This window comes from Augochlora pura, chromosome 5 (assembly GCF_028453695.1).
Source record: "Augochlora pura isolate Apur16 chromosome 5, APUR_v2.2.1, whole genome shotgun sequence".
NCBI lineage: Eukaryota > Metazoa > Arthropoda > Insecta > Hymenoptera > Halictidae > Augochlora > Augochlora pura.
The window spans coordinates 17,147,964-17,171,535 of NC_135776.1; the positions used below are offsets into that span (position 1 = coordinate 17,147,964).

Consider the following 23,572-nt stretch of genomic DNA (forward strand, 5'->3'; position numbering starts at 1 on the left):
TCTATATCCGCGGCGATCGCCGACTCGCGGGCGGATCCTCGAAACTCGACGGCTGTACTCGGCCCGGGGACGATTCCCCGCGCCGAGGCGGCGTTATAAAAAATATTTGTTCGACGGTTTGAGCTTGTTCGCGAGCCGGCCGAGTTTCAATCGCGCGTGTCGGGGTCCCGGTTTCGAAAGATTTCTGGACGTGTGGGCAGCGCCGGAGCCGGTGTCGCATTTTATTCAAATCGAGTCTCGAATCGCCGCTCCGATATCCCTCTTTCGGTGTTCGTGGGACGCAGAAACGGATCGATTCTTGCAAAACTGGACGTGCCCGGCCTCCCGGACTACGTTATCCTAATTTCGGACCGAGTTACCGACTACCTGAGGAGCATGAACACTTTTTGGCGGAGAGGCGCTCTCTCTCTGCCGAAAATTTCTCTTTTAAATCTACGAAATCTCTGTCGCGAGTGTACCGTGTTTTCCCTAAAAATTCCGTGATCCCTCGAACCTGATAAACAACGAGCACCGTACAATTTTGCAAGACATCGGACCGCCCGCGTCGATCCATTAAGAGGACCTTCGGAAAATATCCTGGCACGCCACGCCCCCGGCCGCCATCTCCCGACAAGACACTTGATACAAAATGGCGCTACGCTCGCGTTTGGTATAAAAACAGTGAAACATTGGAATGGCATTTCGTTCGACGTCGCTATCTACATTAATGCAGTCTGTTTTATCGAATGTTCTCTTCACCCTTCGTCCATCTTTAAGGATAATTAATTCGTCGCCTCCACCCCCACTCCTCAGCACCCTTCCACTCCTCCCACCTCTCCACGCTCCTTAAAACCCTTCCTCAGCCTCCCTCAACGCGTAAATAAATCGTCTTCAATAAATACAACCGATAGACTATATAAATAAATAATTTGCCGTGATCGAACGATCGAAACGTAGAAATCGGGCCCGCTAGATCGACGAGCGGCGCGATCTCTCGACGCGTGCAACATCCTATAGCGCGGAATCGAGCGCGCTCGTCCAACGAAGAAATTTAACCCCTTGCCGTACTTCGATCGCGACGGAGATTTATAATAATAAGTAGTTATATACGAATGTTTATCCGTTCCTTTAAGTAGAAATCGAATTTTATAATAATCACCAATATTTAACCCTTTCACTACGACAGTGTCGCAGAAGTACTGAGCGAAAGCACGCGCCAGAAATCTGCAAATTGCGTGGGATTTCTTTATATATATTTTTCTTAGTTTTAAATAACTGTGCTGAATAAAACAATCGTTGTTCTAATGTAACAAGTATATTTACATTTTTAACATAAAAGGACCTACAAAATTATTGAAATACGAAATTATATTTTTATTTTGCCTACGGACGACAATCGGATGCCGCATATATACGGCGCTCGGAGCGAAAGGGTTAAACGTTCGAGTAAAGACGCAATAGATATAAAATTCCTTTTTCTTCGAAATTAGCGCGATCGAAAAAGTTCTAGCAATTGTAAAGAAAATGGTACGGCAAAGGGTTAATTACCGCGTCTCTGTTGCGTGGATATTGAGAGCCGGATCGACTACTCTCCTCAGATTTTTCGCGATCGCCGCGATAAAACGTTGCCCGCGCCTGGATCGCGCGACCGATCGGCCGGTTCTGTAAAAGCCGCCGCGAGGTCGCGATCGCCGCTCGTCGATCGCGCGGTTACTAAGCTAAAGAAATCGCGACCACGGGATACACTTTTCTCCCGGCGAGCTGCAATATCTCGACGCGCCGCGCGTGATCGATTCCGGTTTCGAAAGCATTTCGAGCGGTCGACTCGAAATATAGGCATCGTGGGATTTTTTTTTTTTTAATACGGAGTTATTGCTTTAGGTATTTATCACTTCGATCAACTTGTTGACGGTAATCTTTGGATCGCGGTTCTCTTTCGCACTGTTTTTTAATCTGCGTTATTTTCAGCGGATTTTTCTAGCCGCAAAAGAATTTATTTTGGGAATGGTGTGTCACGTGATGGAGATCACTTATGATAATATGTTGACACGTGGGCAGTTGAATGTTAGTTAGAAAAATCTTGGTGATGTCATAATTGTTATTGACGAAATTATTGATAGTTAAATTTGATTTTGTGATTTAGAGATTGTTGCTTCTTGTGTCTAGAGTGCAAATGTTATTTGTCGTTAAAAGTGAGAGTAAAATTCTTGTATTAATAAATATATATATTTGTTACAGTTTAGCACAATTTTTATTATTATAATTGCTGCTATTATTATATACTTTATTCATTTAAATATATATATGAATATATATAGCTATATAAATATAATAAAATGAATATAGTATATTATAATAGCAGCAATTATAATAATAAAAATTGTACGAAATTGTAACAAATATATATATTTATTGACACAAGAATTTTGCACTTTTACTTTACTTTATTCAATTAATTATATTTATGTAAGTATATAAATTTATATATACATATACTTAAATGAATAAAGTGCATTGTTGCAACAACAAAAAATAAAATTATATATAAATATTTTGCAACAGCAAAATAAAAAAAAAATAAAAAAGAAAGCAAGTTTAGGGCCGCTTTAGTTACTGAAAAGTAGCAGAAAGGGTTCAAAATAATTTAAAACGACTCACCAAAGGCAGTAACCGTTGGAATTATCGATGGAATCGATTGAATTATCGAGCGACTGGAAATCTGTTGGACCGGCCGCGTGCGAAAGAGCATACCGTGATCGGCGGACTCGCGAAAACTGTCGGATAAATCGATCACGCCGAACCGTGGAGCGGACCATCGCGAAAGCGACGGGAGAGTTACGAAAGGTATCGCGTGTCCGCGTCGCAAGGTGTAATCTCTCTCGTCTCGGATCAATCGACGAGCTGTCAGCCGGGGCGCAATTAACTGACTGGAAGCAAATCGATCGGGAAGCCATTAACGCAAGACCCCGCGCCGGCTAATTGCCCGCTTGAATACCGTGCTAACCAATTGAAACGACGCCCCCCTCCGCCCCACCCCACCCCAATCCGATCAGGATCCAGGACGAGTTCTCTTCCGCTTATATTCGTCCCCGTTCTTTTAATTTTCGTTTCCTCCTCGTCGGCCGGCGTGCAATCTGTTCTCGCGGATCGCGAGAGACGTCAACCGCTCTCTATCTTACTCCCTCCTCCTCCTCATCCCTCCTTCTTTCTTCTTCTTCTTCTTCTTTCTCCTCCTCCTCGTCTTTCTTCTGTTTCGAGCACCAATCTTTCCAAGCACCACCCCGATTCTACGCGTGACTCCTACACGAGGCCGCTAACTGATCGACCCCGTACCGTTAAGGCCCGTTAACTTCTCTCCCTCTAATCGGACGCCTTCGATCTGCGACGGAACAAGGGGAGGGGGCCCCCCAGAAGCGACCGACCCGCCGTTTATCGGGCCCCGAACGGGCTTCTATCGGTCGCCCACGTGACTTAGGCCGGCTCTCCTTTAATTGCTCTGTTAACTCTTTGGGGCACGCTGGGATTCCACCCTCTTGCCGTAATATGATGCATGGGGTGATTATTTTAGGCTCGTTTTGTAATGTCGATAATGGATGCACAGGTTTATAATTAGTCTTTGATATGGACGACGGTTATTAACTCTTAGCACTCGAGTGGCGACTCTGCGGCGCCATTGAAATTACTGTTATACGTTCAAAAATTATTTTTAATAGACATCGCCAAAGTTTAGATTTAAAAATTATTAAAATATATTATAATATATTATAATATTATATATATATATATAATATAATAGTTATATATTATATATATTATAACTATTGTATGAGAGACTCATATCATTGTTATCATTATGTGAAATAACGTTCAATAACGTTAAATAATGTCGAAATTATTAAATAACATTAAATAAGTCAAATAACGTTCAATAACGTTAAATAATGTCAAATAATATTAAATAACGTTATCATAATATGCACAAAATAAATATTGTTACATAAAATGGAGACTTTAGAAGCCAGAAAAATTATTTTAGATTTCCAGTTGAATTGGCTTCGAGTGAAAGGGGTTAATACCATCGACGATTGTTGTAAATATATTCCCTATGTTGGCAAGTTTTAATATGCTGCGCAAAGGATTAATAAATACCATTCGTGAACCCATGCAGTACTGTGAGACATTTAAATCCCATCGTATAACAACAAATTCAATTGACTATTTTCTCATGCTTTTACATTGCGCGATTCTTTTGTTGATGAAAATATACTACAATGACGTTCGATTCGAAACGCAAGAAAATTTCTGTGCACCGTAAATCCATTCTGTGCAACCACCTATCCTCTGAAATGCTGTGCCTCAAAGAGTTAATTGCTCCGTTAGGCGAGGCCCTCGAGACTGTCCCCCCGGGACCCCGTCCCGTGCTGTCCGTCGCAGCGGCCATAGTCCCTCTCTTTTACCTGTCGCGAAACTCGCATTCCGTGGCACCTCTTCCACGCGATCGGGGGATAAAACGTCGAAAAAGGAAGCGTTCACCTGCGACGTACCGGTGGAACGGCGGTGTCGGCGCTCCGATCAGCTGACTCCGGGCCCAGGGGTTCTCAAAACTCCGCGCGAGACAACGTTCATTATCGTGATAAAAAGAGATTGTCTTCCTCCCCCGCGGGACATCGATTTCGCAAAAACCGAATTTAAATTCACTCGAAAACTAGTTCTATCGTCCCGTCGGCCGAGCTCGACTAGCCCCCGGGACCCGGATCGCCGAACGTTTCCGTTCTCATCCGATCGCTGGAACGCGCGCGGCCGGGGTCGCTGTGTTTTAGAGGTTAGGCGTACCCGGCGGTTCTCTAATCTTTGCCTCTACGCGAACTCGGAAAACTGTGTCTAAATTTGCTCGAAAACTAGCTCTATCTCCGAGAACCGCTCCGTCCAACTTACCCCTAAAAGCGGAAGCAACCCCATTGGAAACCGCAAGGAGGGTGTCGAGGCCCGGACCTACCGCGGAGCAGCCCGAGCAGCCCCCCGGCGCGAGTCGCGCGGCGAATTTCCGTGGATCGCTCGCCGGACACCTCGGACACGCTTCGGTACGCGCGGAGTTCCGGGCTCGAAGGTCGCCCGCCCGAGGAGGTGTCGGGGCCACCTTCATCTGGACGTACTCGCCCTCTTCCTCGGGCAGCGTGGCCTGCCTCAGACGCTGTCGGACGCGACGGACATGGGCCTCTTGTAAACGGGCGCCGGTATCCTGGAGTAGCCGCCCCTCTCGGAGGCCGGTTTCGGGTCCTTCCTGGGACTCGCGGCGGTCTGGCTGTCCTGGGGCAGCACCACGGTCCCGTTCCCGTCGATCCACGCCCTGGTGAACTCGAGGTTCGCGACGCCGTCGCCGCCGTTGCTCTGGTAGTCCCTCAACAGGTCCTGCAGCTTCTGCACAACCTCGCGCTCGTCCTGCAGATGGCCGACCTTCTGCAGGATCTGCTCAAGTAAAGGGTTCGCTACTTTGGTAGGCGACGACTGCAAGGATCCCGTGGTGGACGGCTTGATCCGTCTGCCGTTCCTGTCGTACTGCACCCCGTTGCTCGAGCTCTGCCTCGGCAGGCTCTGCCTCGCCGGGCTCTTCCTCGAGAAGCTCGGCGTGGTGGCGCACGTCGCCGCTCCCTGAGGGTTCAGAAACGTGTCCGACTGGATGCTCGGCCTCTGTCGCACCTGTCTACCGTTCCACGTGTTGCTCCCGCTGACCGGCGACTGGCAGCTCTTCGGCACCGGCGTCGCCTTGCTCAGGCTGCCCGTCGGCGGCTTCCGCAGACTGTTCCGCGCGGTTCCCCGCTTCAAAGGGCTCCCCTCCGGGCTGGAGTTGCTCTCCCGGGGTGTCCTGCTACCCGACGACGCCCTCGACACGTTGCTGTTCTCTCGCACTATGCTACCGGCACGCGGTGTCCTGTCCCCCGACGAAGACGCCACGCTTCTCGACGGAGAAGCGCGCAGGGGACTCGCCGGTCCAATCCGGGTCTTGCGCAGACCCGTCTCGATGCTCTCCGTCTCCACGCAGGACCTCTCCTCCGGCTCGAGCTTCGCGGGTTGCTCTGAAACAGCACACGTTTGTTTTGCCATTGTAGGAACGTCTGATCGCTGCCGCGATAATCGGGGTTGCGTAATGATCGATCAAGGGCGATTTGGAGCGCGTTTTTTAGACGGATGATGTTTATTCAGGAGATTGAGAGACGCGTTTCGATTTGGACATGCGTGGGTGATGGGGGAAGTGTGGCGAGGAAGAGAGGTCTGTTACGTTTTTGCGATAATCGATGGATTGCTGTGGAATGCTTGAAAGAAGTCGGATATGCGGGTATGTATGAATATGGATAAATAAATGTGTACACAGATAGACATATGTCGATAGAGATATATGCATATGTAAGTAGATAGACATATGTAGACAGAGAATTATAGATATGTATATAGATATACATATGCATATAGTAATTAACCCTTTGCACTCGAATGGTGACTCTGAGGCATCACTGAAATTATTCTATTACGTTCAAAAATAATTTTTATAACAATAAGGTTTAGATTTAAAAAATCATTAATTAGTAAAACTGTTGCTACGAGTCGCAAGAATCAATTTCGTATCCATAAAAGTGCACTTTATTGCATACCACAGAAATACTATAGATCAGGAAAATTATATCACACTTACGATTAAAATGGCTTCGAGTGCAAAGGGTTAACCCCTTGACGTACTATTTCCTTCACAGTTACTGCGATTAGGAATTCTTCAATTGGTATAATTGCTTAATAGAGACGAAACATTAAATGTTTATTCAATGCCTAAATATACTTCAATACTTAAACATTAACAACAAGGGATTAGAATTCTATTTCGACTTTAAAGAACAGAATAACATTGATACTTAATAATTTAATACTACCAATTTCCATCACGAGTCGAACTCGTTAAATTACTGTAAGGGGTTAAATATACTTGAATAAATAAAAAATTGTTCGATCCGCACTGCTCAGAATAAATTTTTATATTTTTTATCCGCCGCGCGACATTCGCGGTAGAGTAATGTAGCGACATTCGCGGAGACATCACTGTACCTTCCTCTTTTTCTTAACCCCTTGCACTATAATAACGAGTCAGACTCGTCATAAAGATTTCACGCAAGATCTACTAAATTAATAAATTATTAATTTCATCTAAATGGAAATCAAATTGAATTCTTCTGTTATCAAAGTCTAGAAATGGAAATAAATCAAGGTAATACGAAAGACAAAAATTGTCCGGTCCTATTAAGGACAGTATTAACCCTTCGCACTCGAATGGTGACTCTGAGGCACCGCTAAAATTATTCAATTACGTTCGAAAATAATTTTTATAACAATAAGGTTTAGATTTGAAAAATCGTTGAGTAGTGAAACTGTTGCTACGAGTTGGAAAAATTAATTTCGTACACATGAAAATGCGCTTTATTGCATAGAATAGAAATACTATGAGTCAGGAATATTATTTCATATTTACAGTTAAAATGGCTTCGAGTGCAAAGGGTTAAGAACAAGTAAGAGCTAATCACGCAGCGTGGAAGGAGTCGTAGCGCAAGGGGTTAACGAGACGCATCGAGAAATTGCCGAGTTCTCCAGGTTTTGGACCACCCTGTAGCTGATTAATATTCAAAGTACACGATGCACACGGTGCTAGAGGGACGCGTTACAGGCCGGCTTGACATTTAGCCGGCTCGGACGGATTATACCGGCCGCGGGGTGGGTGGGGAGAGAGAGAGAGAGGGAGAGAGAGAGAGAGAGAGAGAAATCCCGGTGTGTTGAGGAGCGTAGGCGATCTCCAACAACAACCTGTCCTCGGAACAATCGCCAGTCGATTCTCGATAACGCTCGGATCGAACACACGGCTCTCTCGCATGCGAGAGAGCTCGAGCGGTGCTCGAGAAGCACGACGCACTTGACGCGTGGCGATCTTTCACGCCTCGAGAGGGGCTTCCCGGCCAGCCCCGAGGAGGCTTCTAGGCCACCTTTTCCTTCCACCGGCATCTCAGAGATTCGACCCTACGCTCCAACCGGCGACCCAAATTTTCATTCCGCTAAGCGGGAATCCGTATCTCTTTCTCGCGAGTCCGTAGTTTACTTTTGTCTAATTAAACGCGGTATTAGCTAGCCCTTCTACGACAGGGTGTTATTATACACTTGGATATAATCTGTGTAGACGACGGTGCTGTAGTAGACCGAGTTATACACTTCTATTTTACTTATTTATTATTTATATATTTTTATATTTAGCGCATGCAAAAAGCGGTGGATTTGTCCCCGGGTATTTTTCTAAGCCCGGGCAACATTTATTAATAAGTAAATTTAATATTTATTTTGTATATAATTATCGTAGAAATGTAGTGTTCTGGGCAGTTGAATGAAACGTGACAAAATTTGTTAAAATCATTATTAGAGAATAAATGAGTTATTTATTTTTAAAGTAATTTGAGTCGATTTTCCAATTAACCCTTTGCACACGAGTGGTGACTCTGAGGAACTACTAAAATTACTACATCACATTCTAAAATAATTTTATATATTGTCAAATGTTAGATTTTAAAAAATATTGAAAGTATAACTATTGTAACACAATTTTATATGCAGAAAATGCATTTTCTCATATCAAATGGATTTCCATTTTACTATATATCAGGAAAATTATTTTAGATTTACTGTTAAAATGGTTTCGAGTGCAAAGGGTTAATTATTTACACTTCTACGTTACACAGCCCTATAGCCCTTCTATGACATGACATTCTATCATTGTAAATTTTAATTTGTTCGGTGTCGCATTTATTATATATAATTATTATTAAACCATGGTATTCTGGATATTCGAATAAAACGTGACAGATCAAAATTTGTTAAAATCATGAGAAACTAATTAACCCCTTGGACTATTATAACGTGTCACACTCGTGAGTAAAGATTTCATGGAAGATCTACCAAATATTAATATCATTAATTTCTTCTGCATTAAAATCAAATTGAATTCTTCTGTTATCAAAGCTAGGAACGAAATTAAATGAAGACAATACAAGAGACAAAAATTATCTGGTCCTATCAAGGGAAATGTTAACACTTTAACGACCGGTTGTTTGACTACAAACATTTGCGTCATTATAAAATAACTAAAAGTATTTACATTGCTATATTCCGATGGCATAACAGAATATTTATTCTCATTTTGTTCTGCGCGAATTATACATAGTATTTAAAAAATTATATGATAATATTGGATCTTACAGAGATGTGATGCATAGATGACAAATTATTGGTTGCCATGGTGACAAGCTGATTTATAAGCTATCGGTCGGTAATGAGTTAAGCATTAAATTAATTAATTAAGTGTAAGCATTAAATAAGAGCTAATCAACGCAGCGTGAACGCAGAAGTAATGCAAGGGGTTAAAGTATAGTGCTACAATAATAATTCAAATAATTGTCTATTTTGAAAGCGATCAAACTGATTAAGAATAAAGATGTCCAAAAAAGGTCTCTAAAATCCGTCAAAAAGAATTCGATCTGAAGGATCGAACCGAGCGACGCGATTCAGCCGACGAGTCCCGACTCAAGATAGAGCAGCGAAGATAAACACTTTGTCCGGAGGTATTAAGATCCGAATCCCCTTCTGATCCCTGTCTCGACGCTCCCAAAAGGTGTACGCGCCGCGAATCCTCCGCCCTCGGCCCCCATGTCCGAAAAAATCAACTTCAAAGCGACGAACGGTTAGGGCGACGGCGCGTCCTCCGCAAAGTGCGCTTTCAACGAGCCACCACCGAGGTTCGCCGTCTACATCGCCGCAACCTCGACCGGAAAGTGGTAACCGAGAAGAAAAAGCTGGGCACCGTTGACGAGAGGCGAGTAGGGCGACGGGAAGGGGAGGGGGAGGGGGAGGAAGGGGATCCTCGTCGGATCTCCGTCGGGAGAGTTGAAACAGAGGAGGAGAACCGTACAATAGTGGCGTTTGTTCGCCGATACGCGGCACCCCCGTGCGCCCGCCGCCTCGCTCCTATTAAACTGAATGACTGGCTTTGATCGGAAAGCCCCGCGTTGGCGCGCGCGAGCGTTTTCTCCGCAGCGGGACGCGGATTATCGCGATCCACGCGCGATTTCACTCGTCGAACCGATTAACATGCGTCCTTCGTTTCGCAGTCGTTGCGAAACGCTGTTTAGCTCTGCCGGACTCGCCGGCGATGTTTGACTCGTGTAGGTGACTCGCGCGACCACCCGATATCGTTGCAACGCGATCGTCGAATCATCTCTCTCGGGTTGGGAGGTCGAGACGCTGGTCGATGGGAGAGAACGACCTCGTCGTCCGATTTTCTCCTCCATGGGCCGAATTTTGTTCTTAACCCTTTCGCTCGACCATTTATATACGAAGAGCGTATATATACGTTCGTACCATATATGTATATACTTTTAGTCCATACTTTACACGAGATACTTTTGTTAATCAATAAACAGTTGACTATAATATTTAACACTAGATTTACGGAATCCGTCGAAATGACTGGTCACTGATTTGTTAACGTACTATTATTCAGATTTTAAAGATAAATTTATTGCTTATTTATCGATTATATTTACTATAATTATTTATATTTATTTATTTATCGATTACATTAACGATTAGAATAAATCGTTACTTTCATAAACAAATACAAAAGGGCTGCTTTTGTTGCTCCGTAAACCTAGTGTTAAAAGAATAAATTATGATCACAGACTTGTATATTTTAGAAAGCAAAATGACATTAGTAAATATAATAAATATCATTGTAAAAAGAGAACAAGAAACGACTTCTACTTCGTAAGCATTTCGTAGCTCAGTGATGCTCTCCGTAGCGAAAGGGTTAAATATCTATCCGCAGACAACTTGTAATTTACTTTGATATTTCACGTTGACGGAGCTGCAAACTTTATCGCGGAGCTGCCGATTTTATTGCAAAAACTGCATTACGACCGCGTCGAAAATAACCGATTGAAAAAGTTCTGACCAACCGTCGGCCACCTGCGACTGTCTGTCGACTCGCAACACACAAGAGACGAAAAACAAACGCAATCAAACTCAGCGACGCGCGTCAAGTGTCTACATGTTTGGCGCAGCGCGAGGCGATTCGGGGCTGGTTGAAATGGTCCGAGAGCCGGTCGATCGGAACCGCTCTGCGGGCAACCGTGCGTTTTAGCGGGATCATAGGACGGAGTTGCATCACCGGACCAAGGTGGACTGCCAAAGAAAGTGTCCCCGGTTACGCGGCGCTACACGCAAGCGTGCCTAACGTTCGTAAACATCGCGTGGGTGGCTCGGAATTAAAGGAGAGGTCGGGTTTTCGAAGGCGCCGTGGCACTCTCCCGATGCCGTCGAACTAAACGATCTTCCACTGTAACTATACAGGACTCGAATTCTTGCTTCTTTTTCGACTCCCACGCCGAGACGCGATCGATGGAATTTGCTTCCTAATATGAGGGGACCAGACCGACGGGATGGACCGATCCAGATGCTATTAAAACCACGAGGAAATTTTAATGACTGCGATAAAAGGAACAATGTGGCGAAACAACGTCGATGGAAAGAATTACATCGGTTTAGTTAATATTATTATCAGTGGTTGAAAAGGGCTTGCTTTTTGTGTACTGTTCATAATTGACGATTTGTTTTATAGATATTATTTTATGGGGTAAGTGAATTTATATTAATATTATAGTATATATAAGTATAAATATAATATAAATACTATAATGTATATAAATATAATGTAAATAAATATTATCATGTATATAAATATAAATATATATTATAATATATATAAATGTAAATATAATATGAGTAAATACAAACTTAGTATAAATATTAATTTTCCAACAAACTAATAGCAATAGATGAGATTCCCTTGTCACCAATACCCACTCATTCAAGCTAATTATCACAGAATAAACCTAAATATTCTGCGGCTCCAAGAAAATTATTTCAATTAAAAAATTTCCCAATAAATACAAACTATCTCAAACTATCACAAGTAAACACGCGACCCTGAACAACCCTATATAAAATGCACACAACCCCCCAGGAAAACCAACAAATTTCAAAGTGAGGATACGTTCGTACAACCCTTTCCCAAAGGAAGAATAGAAAAACGAAAGACAGAGAATCGACTCACTTTGACAATCGGCAACCGTGGGCGATCCTTGCGTCCCTGTCGTGCCGTTGCTTGCAGGCGGCTGCACCGCGCCCAAGCTCCTGTACCCTTCGTCGGACACCTCGCTGCAGTTGTCCGAATGCTCGCCGTCCCCGTGGGGCGATTTCGTGTACTGTTGGTTCCCCGTGACATCCTTGCCGAAGTTCTCGAGCACGGGCTCCTCTTTGATGGCCGGCGGGCTGGGCGTCGGGCTCCTGCTGTTCGAGTCCTCGCGGCACTTGTAATTGTAAATGCTCGGCTCGTACTTCGGTGTGTCGTCCTTCTCCACGGCCCGGCGCGCCACGCCGCCCTCCACCACGTATCTCTTCGTGAACTCCTCCGATAGGGGCACCTTAGCGCGGATCTCCTGGTGCAGATCCTTCTTAGCATCCTGGACAGATTAATGGCGATTTTCAATGCATGTTTCGCGGGCTCGTGGATTGATATTGAGTTCGAGAGAAAGTTCGTAACGTTTTTATAGTTTCTTTTTATTTTACGACGATTTTGGTTGCTGTTTGACAAAGTGTATAATATTCGTTCGATAGAGCTGTTTCTGCTCTCATTCTACCGTTTAAGACGAATTTAGGTTATGTCAAGACTATGTCAAAGTTACGAGCGAGGTATCTAACTAGCTTAGTATTTTAGCGAGGTTACTGATTTTAATTGAAGTTTTTGAAGTGAATCGAGGTTATGTTGAGGTTATGAGCGAAGTCGTTAACTAGCTTAGCATCTAAGCGAAGTATCTAGCTAGCTTAGTAGCTAACTAGCTTAGTATCTAGCTAGCTTGACACATAACTAGCTTCGTACCTAACTAGCTTAATGTCTAACTAGCATAGTACCTAAATAGCTTAATACCTAGCGAAGTGCTAGCTAGCTTAGCATCTAAGCGAAGTAGCTAACTAGCTCAGTGCCTAACTAGCTTAGTGCTCAACTACCTTGGCATCTAACTAGCTTAGTACCTACCTAGCTTAGTACCTACCTAGCTTAGTACCTACCTAGCTTAGTACCTACCTAGTTTAGTACCTACCTAGTTTAGTACCTACCTAGCTTAGTACCTACCTAGCTTAGTACCTGCCTAGCTTAGTACCCAACTAGCATAGCACCCAACTAGCATAGCACCTAAGCGAAGATACTAACTCTACTCCAACTATTTAGAACGAATCTATAATAAACGACGTCGCTACAAATAATTATGAAATACTATACACAGACCTTAGGTTCCTGATGCTTCGCGTGATGGGTCGGCGACCTCGCATCCTCGTTGATGCATCTCTTGGGCGAGTCCGCGGTCCCGGGCTTCGTGGTCGGGCTGCTCGATCTGAGCTGCGGCTTCGGGGTTGGCGATCTCGATCGCTGTTTCCCGAAATCGGCCTGATGGCTAGGGCTGCCGAGGAATTTCCTTTGGGGCGTGGGACTCCTCGATCGATTGGTCTTCTTCTGGTGCTGTTGCTGTTGCTGCTGCTGCTGCTCGTCCGGCTGTTTACCGGCGGCGGGTTGGTGGGGCGTGGGCGATCGCGAACGATTGCTCGAGATGCTCCTGGCCGCGTGCAGCTGCGTCGTCGATTGTTGACCCTGCATCGTGCCGGCGCAGGAGCCGACGCTCGACGCCGAACTCCGTCGCGTTCTAGGAGGTGATCTGCGGATCAGCAACCGTTTTCACGTCTCGCGAACGGGGTGGCAAACTGTCCGCGCTTAGTGATTAGGTTATAAGTCGTCCGCGGGTTGGTCGAATTGCTATACAGCGTGGCGCAATCGAGGGATCTTTTGCTTAAGGCGAAATCGGGTAGCGGAGCCAGTTACCGTGGGGTGGTTACTTGTTTTAATTCACTGGTTGGTTCAAAGTCGTCTGAACACATTTTTATATTGACTATTTGGTGCAATAGCAAAGATTATGTATTTATATGCAAAACATATCGATTGTAAATTTACTCTTGTAATATTTTGTAGATATACTTTTATCATAATTGTAAATTTACTTTTGTTAATACGATGGCTTTCCCAAATCTTTTGAGTAGTATATAGAATATTTTTTTGCATCCTCATGATTAGAGGAGACACTTAGGTGTAATTACCCTGTATTTATCAAATAAACTATATTCAATTTATTTATTTTTTTATTTTCTTTCTCTTCGAATAAAAAAAATAGGATATGTCTTACTCGATAAATATAAAATTAATTATGTTTAAAAGCGAAACAAAGGCACAGTACTAGCCGCTACCCTAACCTTATAAATATCCTAATATTGACGTTATATGATATTAATAAGTTCAGCACCGATAATTAATAATTATAGATCCCACAAAGTGAAAAGAATTTCACTAATTAAACCGAAACTAGAAGATTAACATTTATCATAGTGGATGACGTTAGGACACTTTCGAAACATCCTAGTCAAATACAGCTCATTCGAATATATTAGAATGGAAATAAATGTTCAAAATTCGTGGAAAAATAAAACGCGTGCTACGTCCTTTCGTGGACTCTTTGCCTGCCCCTCTTCTTTGCGTAAGTTACACTGTTAGTCACGGGTCATCCCTTGCTCTCTTAGACAAGATTAATTGCCTCCCTAGATTGAACCTGATTACCGGGGTCCAGCGGATAGTTGACAGAAAGCGTTCTATGAGATCTTGTTTAGGAGAATGCGATCTAAGGCTTCCGGATTACAGTATTCTCGCCGTAACTGTCAAGAGAATCTCTATCGCAATAGGCAAGATTTTATTTAATTTGTAACTGGGGCTTGAAGGAACACACTAAGCTCATGTTAATGACTGATTGATATCATTGATATGAATGATGACTGATATCATTGATTATATATAATTGTAATATATTATAATAGTAATATACGATACTAGGAATAATTATGATACATTATATTCATTAATTATTAGTATTATAACGTAATTAAAATATGATAATAGTTATAATACATTATAATAATTATTTTTTGGTATTATAATATAATCATAATATGGTAATAATTATAATGTGTTATCATAACTAATTATAAGTATTATAATATAATGATGATATTAATAATTACTAATATCATAATAATTATATTATAATAATACAATAATATAATATTGTAATAATTGTGCGTACGACAAGACATAATAATGTTTTGGACTTGACAACTTCCTACATTTTTTTGAATAATTCTAATAGTAATTGTATCGCATTTGCTGTTGTTTCAAATTGACAAAATGATACAAATGTCGCGATTTATAAACTATAGTTTATAAATTATAGATTATAGACTGTCAACTATAGACTATAGACTGTATAGATTATAGACTGTCAACTATAGACTATAGACTGTATAGATTATAGACTATACATAGACTATAGACTGTATAGATTATAGACTATACATAGACTATAGGCTGTATAGATTATAAAATATACATAGACTATAGACTGTATAGATTATAAACTATACGTAGACTATAGACTGTATAGATTATAGACTATACATATTCTATAGATTATGAACTATAGACTGTATAGATTATAGACTATACATATTCTATAGATTATGAACTATAGACTGTATAGATTATAGACTATACATATTCTATAGATTATGAACTATAGACTGTATAGATTATAGATTATAAATTATAGATTATAGATTATAGAATCGAGCTTTTTGTGATCCCCTTCCCCACATCTATCAAGATATTCCCACATGAAAAACACTACAAATTCTTCCAGCTCTATAATACAGTATTAATTACACGTGCATCCCCAGCGAACACACCTAGAAAATCGTGATCTCTAACCGCTATTATTCTCCTCCGCGTGTTCGGAACGCAAGAAAATTATGTACCACCGCCCGCCATAACTGTCACTCCGCGTACTTGAAATTGGAACAGTTCCGCGCGTAGCACTGTAATCAGCGTAGCCAGTATCGTTAATGGAACGATGTGTACCTGGGAACGATCGGGGTACCGCTGCGCCGTTCGACTATACATACACGGACAAGCCGGCGCGCGATAGGCCGCCAATTATTGTTGACGCGAGCGTTAACAGACCGCGGGTGTCGGGAACGCGCTGCCCCGTGTAATTTAACGTTAAAGATTCCCAGAAACGGCTCGGTCCGCATCGGTTAATGAATAAGCCGGCGATCGGGCGGCGAGGCGCGCGAGCAGAGCCGCGAGGCTACTCCGGTCGTTCTTCGGATCGTTCGCGGCGCGTGTCAGCGACTATCAAAACACGTCCCGCTTATCAACGCCACGTATAATTTCCCGATCCCTTCTCGTCGGCAGGAGCGGTGCTAACCATCCGGGAAAAATCGGCGATGCTCTCTCGGCATCGCGGGACACACACACGCGCGCGCACACAGCATCGCGGAACACCGCGGAGCAACCGTATCGTCGACAGATAAATGACACCTTAGAGGCAGAAAATTACTCACCTCTCGTAATGCACCTGCGCGCTGCCAAGGTCGAAGGACCCTCCAGCCTTTTGAATCAGCTTCGCTGAGATCATCGAGCGGTGCGCTGAGAGACAAAACAAGCACGCGCTTATAAGAAATATAATAATGATTGCGCAACCCGCGTTTCTCTTTTTCTTTTCGCGTGCGACGTCGCCCGATGATTCGACCGTGTTTGCGCTCACAATTAAAATCTTTACTTGTAATTGTTATTAATTAATCAACGATGCAGTAGTGTGATGTAATAATAGGAGCATAATGGTGTGATTATAATAAAATAGTGTTATAGTGTAATTGTAATGAAATAGTATTATAGTGTAATTGTAATAAAATTGTATAGTAGTATAATTATAGTGAAATAGCATAATGATATGATTATAATAAACTAGCAAAATAGTACAATTATAATAAAACGAATTTTAATTATTATGCTATTTTATTATACTATTATACTATTATACTGTTTTATTATACTATTGTATTGTACTATTATATTATACTTTTAATTCTATCATAATTATACTACTATATTATAATACAGTAGCATACTAGTATAATAGTATATTATGATATAGTATTTTATTATAATTATACTACTATATTATAATATAGTAATATAACTATATCATTATAAAATAGTATAATTATAATATTATAGCATAATAGCATAATAAACTAGCAAAATAGTACAATTAATTTAGTAACAACTATTAAAAATTAATCCCTTTAAGCACAATCCTATTATCTAATATAAATACATTATATCCACATACATAATGCATATTCCCGCATAATATATAACCAAATATACAATAAATAAATCGGCACAATAAATAAACAGATAACACACATTTTAACCTAATCAAGAACCAAATTATTTAAATCTAGCAGAATAATAAATAATAAGAAATCTTATATGAATATAATGACAAAAATCGAACATCGATATTAAAAAGTCTGGCAATTATTCACGTCACAAATAAAACATTGATTTTTAATATTTTTCCCATTGCTCGAATCATCGTGCGCCGCCGTTTCCACGTAACGATCGGTTCGCAAAATGGCAAACACGCGGTGAATTGTGCCGGCCGTAGGGATCGTCGGTAGTATTGTGTGCAAACGTGACATTTGTAAAAGTGTTGTCCGGACTCATAACAGTGTCATTAGCAGGATCGTTGTTTACACGCATCCATTGTCCGCCATTTTCGAATTGAACCCCATCGGCGCAATTAATCGCCTCGGTTTGCCGAGAATAACCCGATGACAACGTTTCGCTATTCGCCGGATATATGGTAGAGAAGAGAGAGTCGGTACTCACAGGTTCGGCACCGGCACGGATCGTGCTTGTCCAAGTAATGGCTGAGAGTGTCCCATCCGCCGCCGACGCGCACCATAACGTGGCTCCTTAAAATCCTAACGAAGATCAGCACCTTCGTGTCGCCGATCCTGTACTTGCCCTCCGACACGCGGATCATCGGGAACTGCGTCGGGCACGTGCACCTTTCGACCAAGTCTCGAACCTGAAAACGAGAAGAGGATACATCTTTTAATTTTTTAGCCAGAAAATAAATCTACGAGAAAATCTGGTAAATAGATTTTATTAAATATTCAGTGGCCTTGCGATTAAAAATAAATTACTGTCGTTCAATCTGTGGAGAAATAAATTTTTTTACTTTATAAAATGAATTTTTAATTCGTTTAATTTATAAAATGAAATGCAAAGTGTTCTAACCTAAAAAAATGTCAATTAAATAGCAAGAATTGTGTCGACATCGAAAACTCAGCAAAAAAAGCAACGTGGAAAGTATTCAAATTAAACGAATATTACAAGAATTTAAAATTCATTGACCTAAAAAGTATCAATTAAATAGCAAAAATAGTATCAAAAGCTCAGCCAGCAGAGCACAGTAACTGGCTCCCCCGCACACCCCAATTGCCGGACACCCGCGGGCGTTTAATATAATTGGAGCAATTTGGGTCATTGAAGGGACGTTTTCCGGCCAGTATATTTAAATAAAGGGCCCGGGAGTAGACGAGAGAAGAACGTTGAAGATCGTTTAGGCGGGGGGATTGAATGGGACGAGAAGAAAAGGGAGGAAACACGGCGAAGAATATCGATCGACGTTTCAGCGAGATGCCAGACAATGGGAAGAGACGTCCGGCGGTTTCTTGGGCCGCGTTTGTCACCGGTAGACCCGGCCAGATAGGTTCCTTGACATTTGGTCATGGGGGACGACATGCGACCGGCGGTATAAACCTCGTTGCGCAGCCTTTCTAATCAATAGCGGCTAGCGCGCGCGCGCGCACGGGCCCCATAAATCCTGCGCAACAAATACGGGTCAGAGAGCCGGGGCCCGGCCGCGTTGTCAGGCCGCATGAAAAATCGTGTGTATCGTTCGAACGCGTCGCCCGACAGCCCAGCACCGCTGGCCGGTTTAATTAACGGCGCACAATGCGCCTAACGACTGAAACGCGCCGATTGAGCTCTGTCGCTCACGGCAAAGCTTTCGGCTCGCGCCGAAAAATCGAGCCGCGCGATTCGTTCGCTCTTTAACCCTTTGCACTCGGAGCCATTTTAAATTCGAAATCATTTTTCTGGTTCCTGGTATTTCCATTCTATTTAACAAAATAAATAAAAATTTATTCTCGTGACGCCTACCAACAGTTTTACTACTTGACAATTTTTTTAAACTAAACCTTGTTGTTGTAAAAATTATTTTGGAATGAAATAGAATAATCTTTGCGGTGCCTTAGATTCACCACTCGAGTGCAAAGGGTTAACCCTTTTCGTGCAGGACGACGATATGTCGGGAGAACTCTATCGCAAAATAAATGTATAAAACTATTGTTATATGTATATATTGTTTACAAAATTTTCCATTTCTTCTGTAATACGTTGTCTTTTGAATTATGCAAATATCATTTTTAGTTTGGTTTTTGTAAGTTAAACTTTAATGTCCGGTTATCTTCGCGCAGCCACACGTTTCTCGTCCGGCACTAAAAGAGTTAAAAGCCAACGGCGGCTGTATGGATGGCTTTGTCGTTTAACGTAGTCGAATTTAGCATCGATTTGCAACGTTGCTCGAAGTGCTGCTCGTTGCTGGAATTAATCGAGCGTGAAGGGAGTCGGTCGACCGTGGCGAAATTTTCGAATTTGTCGACGCGTTGCACGGTGGTCTAAGGAAAATTTGGAGCCGGTTACTGTGGGTCTGTCAGTTACAATGATTTAGTTACTGTGTTCAGAGTCTGAGGAAGAAATTTAAATCTTTGCACTTCGAAGCCATTTCAACTGCAAATCTAACATAATTTTTCTGGCTTCTAGCGTTTCCATTTTATATAACAATATTTATTTGTTGTATAACTCATACACAATAATTATTTGTTATACAATTCATACACAATAATTATTTGTTATACAATTCATACAACAGTTACACCTTTAACTGTTTTCAAAACTAAGCTTTGACGATATCTGTTAAAAATAATTTTTTAACTACTGTGTGCTTGTGATATTTAAAAAATTAATTACTTTGTTTATTTGCTTAATACTGAGCTTAATAAATATTTGATATATAGTATATTTTTATTAGTGCCTTTTTCTCTGGAACTAGTTACTGCGTATCTACAATTATTCAGTTACTGTGCTCACTCTCTAAATACTGAGCCTAATAAATATTTAATATCTAACATATTCGAATAAATATTTTTTTTAATTACTGTACTCATTCTTCAAATATTGAGTTCAATAAATATTTAATGGCTCAAATTAATAATGGCATTTCACGATGCACACAAAACAATTAATTTCACATTAAACGCATACCAAAATAATAAATCAAATAATGACTAAAATAATAAATCAAATAATAACTAAAATAATCAATCAAAGTTCTCCTCGCAACCGAACCACTCGGCTCTAAAAACAAACTAGCAAACTTTACATAAAATGCCTATTTCAATCATACAATAATCATAATTTGTATAACCAACGTTCAACACGATAAAAATATTATACAACGCGTTAAGTACTTCCGCCTTTTACAACGTTACCGCAAGCAAACAAACAACTCCGAGAGATTTACACAGACGTGTAAAGTAAATTACCTCTGAAAATCGAAATGAAAAGCACGGTAATTGGTTATAGCGCCGCGGTAACAGACGCGCGCGATTATTGATTCCGTTTGCATAAAAAATAAGATCGACTTAAAAATAGAAGGAGTGGAAGGTGCGAGTGGAACGCTTAGGAAGGCCCGCATTAGGAAGGTGAATTAATTGGCAGATATGTAAATGCCGTGGTAACCGAGCGTGTTGCGCGAGCACGGCGCCGATTAGCGACAAGTTCCCGCGCGATGCAAATGATTTGCCATAGGGAATAAAGTAAAATCGAGCAACAGTTTCCGGCGGGGATATTGCGTTTCGAGCACGGCGCAGGCTCGCCTTCGGATATGTCCGGGTTTTTGCCAGGTTTTCAACGCGAAGTGAAAGCAGAGAACCAAGCGCGCGCGCGCGCGCACGCTCGCCCCGACTGTCCGTCCGTCAAACGGTCCGTGGCAACGGCGGCCGATTTTTCCCCCGCGTTAAATCGACTGTTAATTTCATTGTGCACGTCACGGCACCGCTTAGACTTCCTTTCAGCGGCTCCGCGTGTTGCCGGCCGATTTTTCAATCGGCGGACAGGGTACATACACACAACGCGCGCGCGCGCAACCCGATGAGGAGATTATTAAGCCGGGTCTTTCGAAAGCGTTTCGTTCTTTCCGATCGGAACGTTTTTTCCCGCGCGCGCGCGCGCTCGTAATTTGCTGCGACTAATGTTACCCGTTTCATTTCTCCCCTACTCCTCCCCGGCCCGAAGATTAATCGATCGTTTAACTCGGCCGCTCGCCGAGTCGAAATAAACATTTTATTTCGGAAACGTCGGGAAACCCGCGAAGTGGCTCGTTACGACCCCGGGGCGAAATTCGAACGCGCCGGTACGGAGACTGTGACGCGAGGCCGCAGCGCGGCGACGAGCGAAACCTTTTTCACCCGTCAGCGCGGCTTTCTACAAAACGAACAGACGAAAAACCATCGGAATACTATTCGCACGAATTTTTCTACCGCGTCGACGAACCTTGACCCTCGGTGTCGAGGGGAGGGGGGACCGACCGTTCACCGGCCCCCCGATCATCGCAGGCACCGATCCATCTTCATTCAAACCCGCAGAAGTTTTCCCCGGCATTAATAATTGTTAGCGATCGCTGCCACAAAGCGTCGTTCATTAAACTAATGATCTTCTCAATATTCAATCGGCAGTTACTACCTCCTCGGGATCGCCGTCCTCCTCCTCCTTCCCTCCCTCCCCCCCTTCCGCGCCTGATAAATGATTTTATCGTCGGCAACGGTGAAAGCATCTGCTTGGCCAAAGGGCAGGTAAATACGCGGATAGGTGAACGATTTAACGCGGCGATAATGGCGAATGATCGATCGATTATGCGCCGCGACGTGGGCTCTCGCGTGTCGTGTTTTGATCGGCCTCGATGCCGCGCCGCGGACTTAAATAGCAGGAAACGATGTCTGTTTACCGACACGATTGAATTTCTTCCAGGCGCAGGAAACGCGTCGACGGTCGAATCCATCGGAGTCGCTAAGACAATCGTCGATTGTACGATCTGAGTCGAATAAATATTTATTGGCGCTGTTGTGGATTATTGATCTTTATTTGAAGTTTTATTGTTTTTCAAAATTTTATTCGTATTGTGATATTTTATGTTGCGATATAAGATATATCATATATTATATTATACTATACTGTGGTATATTATACTTTACTATACTACACTATATTGCACTGTATTGTACTGTATTCTGTTCTATCATATTATATGATTATGATATTATATTGTACTATACTGTAGGATACTATACAGCAGTATACTATACTTTACTATACTACACTACATTGTGTTGTATCGTACTGTATTCAGTTCTATTATATTATACTATAATATAGAATAATATCCTATAGTCTATATTATAGGATATTATATTCAGTTCTGTTATATTATACTATGATATAGAATAATATCCTATAGTATAGACTATAGGATACTACACAGCAGTATACTATGGTATAGTTTATTGTATTGTATTCTGTGCAGTTCTATTCTATTATATTACATTACATTATAGTATATTATATTATATTATTATTTAAAATGTACCAAGTGATATTTAAAAATGGTATTTTAACTCTTCTGCATTTTATGTTTCAATCTACACATAAAAAATATATATAATAATAGTATAATAATAACACTAATAATAATAATAATAATATATACATATATATTCTAACATAGAATACAAAAAAGTTAAACTACAATTTGGAGTTTAATAATGGATCCATCACTTGTTTATTTCTTAGATTAAACAATCATATTTTTCTCTAATCTCCAATACGTATCTCCCTAATTATCTTAAAATCTGCAAAACATAATATTATATAAGTAATCAACGTCATAAAACCCAACCTTCCACTCTCGATTTCCATAAACCAGATAACTTTTTAATATTTCTCGCATAGGCGTGGCAACAGCGAAGAATCCGCCAAGAAATTACGACAAAAAGTAATTCACGCTACAGAAAATCTTTCGCTCGGATCGCGAAAGTATATCCAGAATCTCGCGTAGTAAACAACAAAAAATATGTTTACCATTCAATTCCAGAATCTCGGGATCGATCGATCAGCCGCGAGGAAATCGCTGCGAAATTTCCGTAAATCGGCCGTCGATTTATCAGAGAGGAAAAATGTCGTCGACAGATAAGGGTGTTGGCCGGCTGAGCGAGGGAGGGAGGAAACCGGTGGCGTTTCTCTAGCGATGGCTTTTACATTACTCCCATAAATTTTCATTGAAATTGAACATTTCTTGTTACGATCTATGTTTTAAACATACAAGCCTCAAGA

General features: G+C 41.8%; 1 protein-coding gene across 2 annotated transcripts in view; it reads right to left on the minus strand.

Moving 5' to 3' along the window:
• Positions 1-3,872: 3,872 nt before the first annotated feature.
• The window catches only part of LOC144470247 (GAS2-like protein pickled eggs), a 96,074-nt gene continuing 76,374 nt past the window's right edge, over positions 3,873-23,572 (minus strand). Inside the window, exons 4-8 of one of the 2 annotated variants that reach the window (XM_078181192.1) lie at positions 17,945-18,146; positions 16,609-16,693; positions 13,400-13,811; positions 12,170-12,578; positions 3,873-6,053 (exon numbers count right to left, since the gene is read on the minus strand). In XM_078181192.1, the coding sequence (XP_078037318.1) occupies positions 5,164-6,053; positions 12,170-12,578; positions 13,400-13,811; positions 16,609-16,693; positions 17,945-18,146 (1,998 nt within the window). In that variant the 3' untranslated portion in view covers positions 3,873-5,163. Of the gene's footprint in view, positions 6,054-12,169; positions 12,579-13,399; positions 13,824-16,608; positions 16,694-17,944; positions 18,147-23,572 lie in introns of both variants that reach the window. The other variant, XM_078181191.1, reaches the window with a different exon arrangement.